The 1,823-nt window shown below is 32.9% G+C and overlaps 1 protein-coding gene across 1 annotated transcript in view; it reads left to right on the top strand.

Annotated features, from left to right (window-relative positions):
- The window catches only part of LOC119594177 (ATP-dependent RNA helicase SUV3 homolog, mitochondrial-like), a 9,918-nt gene that overhangs the window by 4,655 nt on the left and 3,440 nt on the right, over window positions 1-1,823 (top strand). The window contains exons 8-11 of the mRNA XM_037943246.1: window positions 64-233; window positions 529-697; window positions 1,167-1,272; window positions 1,605-1,746. Coding sequence (XP_037799174.1) covers window positions 64-233; window positions 529-697; window positions 1,167-1,272; window positions 1,605-1,746 — 587 coding nt within the window. The remainder of the gene's footprint in view (window positions 1-63; window positions 234-528; window positions 698-1,166; window positions 1,273-1,604; window positions 1,747-1,823) is intronic.

Genomic DNA, 1,823 nt, shown 5'->3' with positions numbered 1-1,823 from the left:
GCACCCCCTACATCAACAGTTTTGAATTTGTAACTTAGCCTATAACCAAACATAAAATTTCAGATGATATTGCTGTGATTGATGAAATCCAGATGATAAAAGATCCCCAAAGAGGGTGGGCTTGGACACGTGCTTTCCTTGGCCTGTGCGCAAGAGAAATACATGTGTGTGGTGAGGCAGCAGCTATTCCCCTTATACAAGAACTAGCTCTTCTTACAGGGGAGGAAGTTGAGGTGAGACAAAATACCTTTTTTGTAAGGTACCAGCTTTTGCATTAGGTGCTGGTAATTTTTTGTTTATTATTGTCTCAAAACACCTCTCCAGAATGAGGTGATCAAGAAACCATGTTTGTTAATGGTCATTTATAATATTGTTGGATCAGGGAATGTAATACTGTGATGATGTATTTAAAACTTTTTTTTTTTTTTTGCTATGCTAACTATGATTCCATGAAAATCTTGGTAATTGGACTATAGTTATAGTCAATATTTTCATTGCTATTGATAAAAATTATATTATTTTTTACAGGTCAGAAGATATAAAAGGTTGACAGACTTATCAATAGAGAACTCAGCACTGCAAACACTTGATAATGTACATCCAGGAGACTGTATAGTGTGTTTTAGCAAGAGAGACATTCATCATGTCTCTCGAGAGATTGAACGTAGAGGCCATGAAGTTGCAGTTATTTATGGAGGTTTGTGCAGCCTTTCACTGTATTGTGTGGAAAGAGTGGGAACCTTTTTATTAAGTGTTGCTTGATTATTTGGGTTTTTATGTAGTTTTTATGTATATTGATAAGTTTTTGCCATTAAATGAATATTTGAATGTATATATGTTCTCATACTAGAAGTACATGATTTGCATAAGAGAAATGTCATTGATATATCCTCCACTTTCTTCTACTTATGGTCCTTTTCTGTCTGCTTGTCTTCTTTTTCCGTCTGCTATTAGCTCAGCCACCAATGTAGCATTAAATTTTCTTTTCCACTTCATTTTTTTACACTAATATTTATACTTATAATAAGAAAATGAGTTAAAGGTTACATCATTTGTATTATGTAAATAGTATAATGAAGGTTTTCAGATTGATTTATATATTTGGAAGCAGAACAGAGAGATACATATAATCATTTCTGATATTTGGTTTATTAAATATATTTCAGGCCTTCCACCAGGAACAAAATTGGCTCAGGCTTATAAGTTTAACGATCCAAAGCACCCATGCAAAATCCTTGTTGCCACAGATGCCATTGGAATGGGAATTAATCTGTAAGTATAAAGACATAATCCCTCCCCACTTTTTTTTCATATGTAGAGTTGTTTTTGGTAAAAAAAATTATTGGATTTATATTTAATTTAATTTTTATACTTGATGATTTGATAGTAAGGCATACTTTTTAGTCTTTTAAGTTTGAATAGCAGCCCTTAGATAGATAAGAAATGAATGACGAAATTCAGCTTGTTTTTATGAGTTTGTTGACATTAAGGATAAGAGATTATAATCATATTCCTAAATATCCCACAAGTGTATATATGATTTTAAGTATAGGAATATATGATTGTAAGGATGGAACCTAAAACAAGCTGTTTTATTTTGACAGGAGTATTCGGAGAGTTATTTTCCATTCTCTTATCAAGCCTAACATAAATGAAAAAGGAGAAAAAGAGATGGAAACGCTTAGTGTCTCATCAGCCCTGCAGATTGCTGGACGGGCTGGCAGATATGGGACTCAGTGGGAACATGTACGTATCTAAATTAAATGAACTGAATTGTAAGATGTGTCATATCAGCAGACTCTCATTTATTTATTTATTATTAG

Source organism: Penaeus monodon, chromosome 33, assembly GCF_015228065.2.
Source record: "Penaeus monodon isolate SGIC_2016 chromosome 33, NSTDA_Pmon_1, whole genome shotgun sequence".
In the NCBI taxonomy this organism is placed as follows: Eukaryota; Metazoa; Arthropoda; class Malacostraca; order Decapoda; family Penaeidae; genus Penaeus; species Penaeus monodon.
This window is presented reverse-complemented; position numbering and strand designations above follow the sequence as displayed.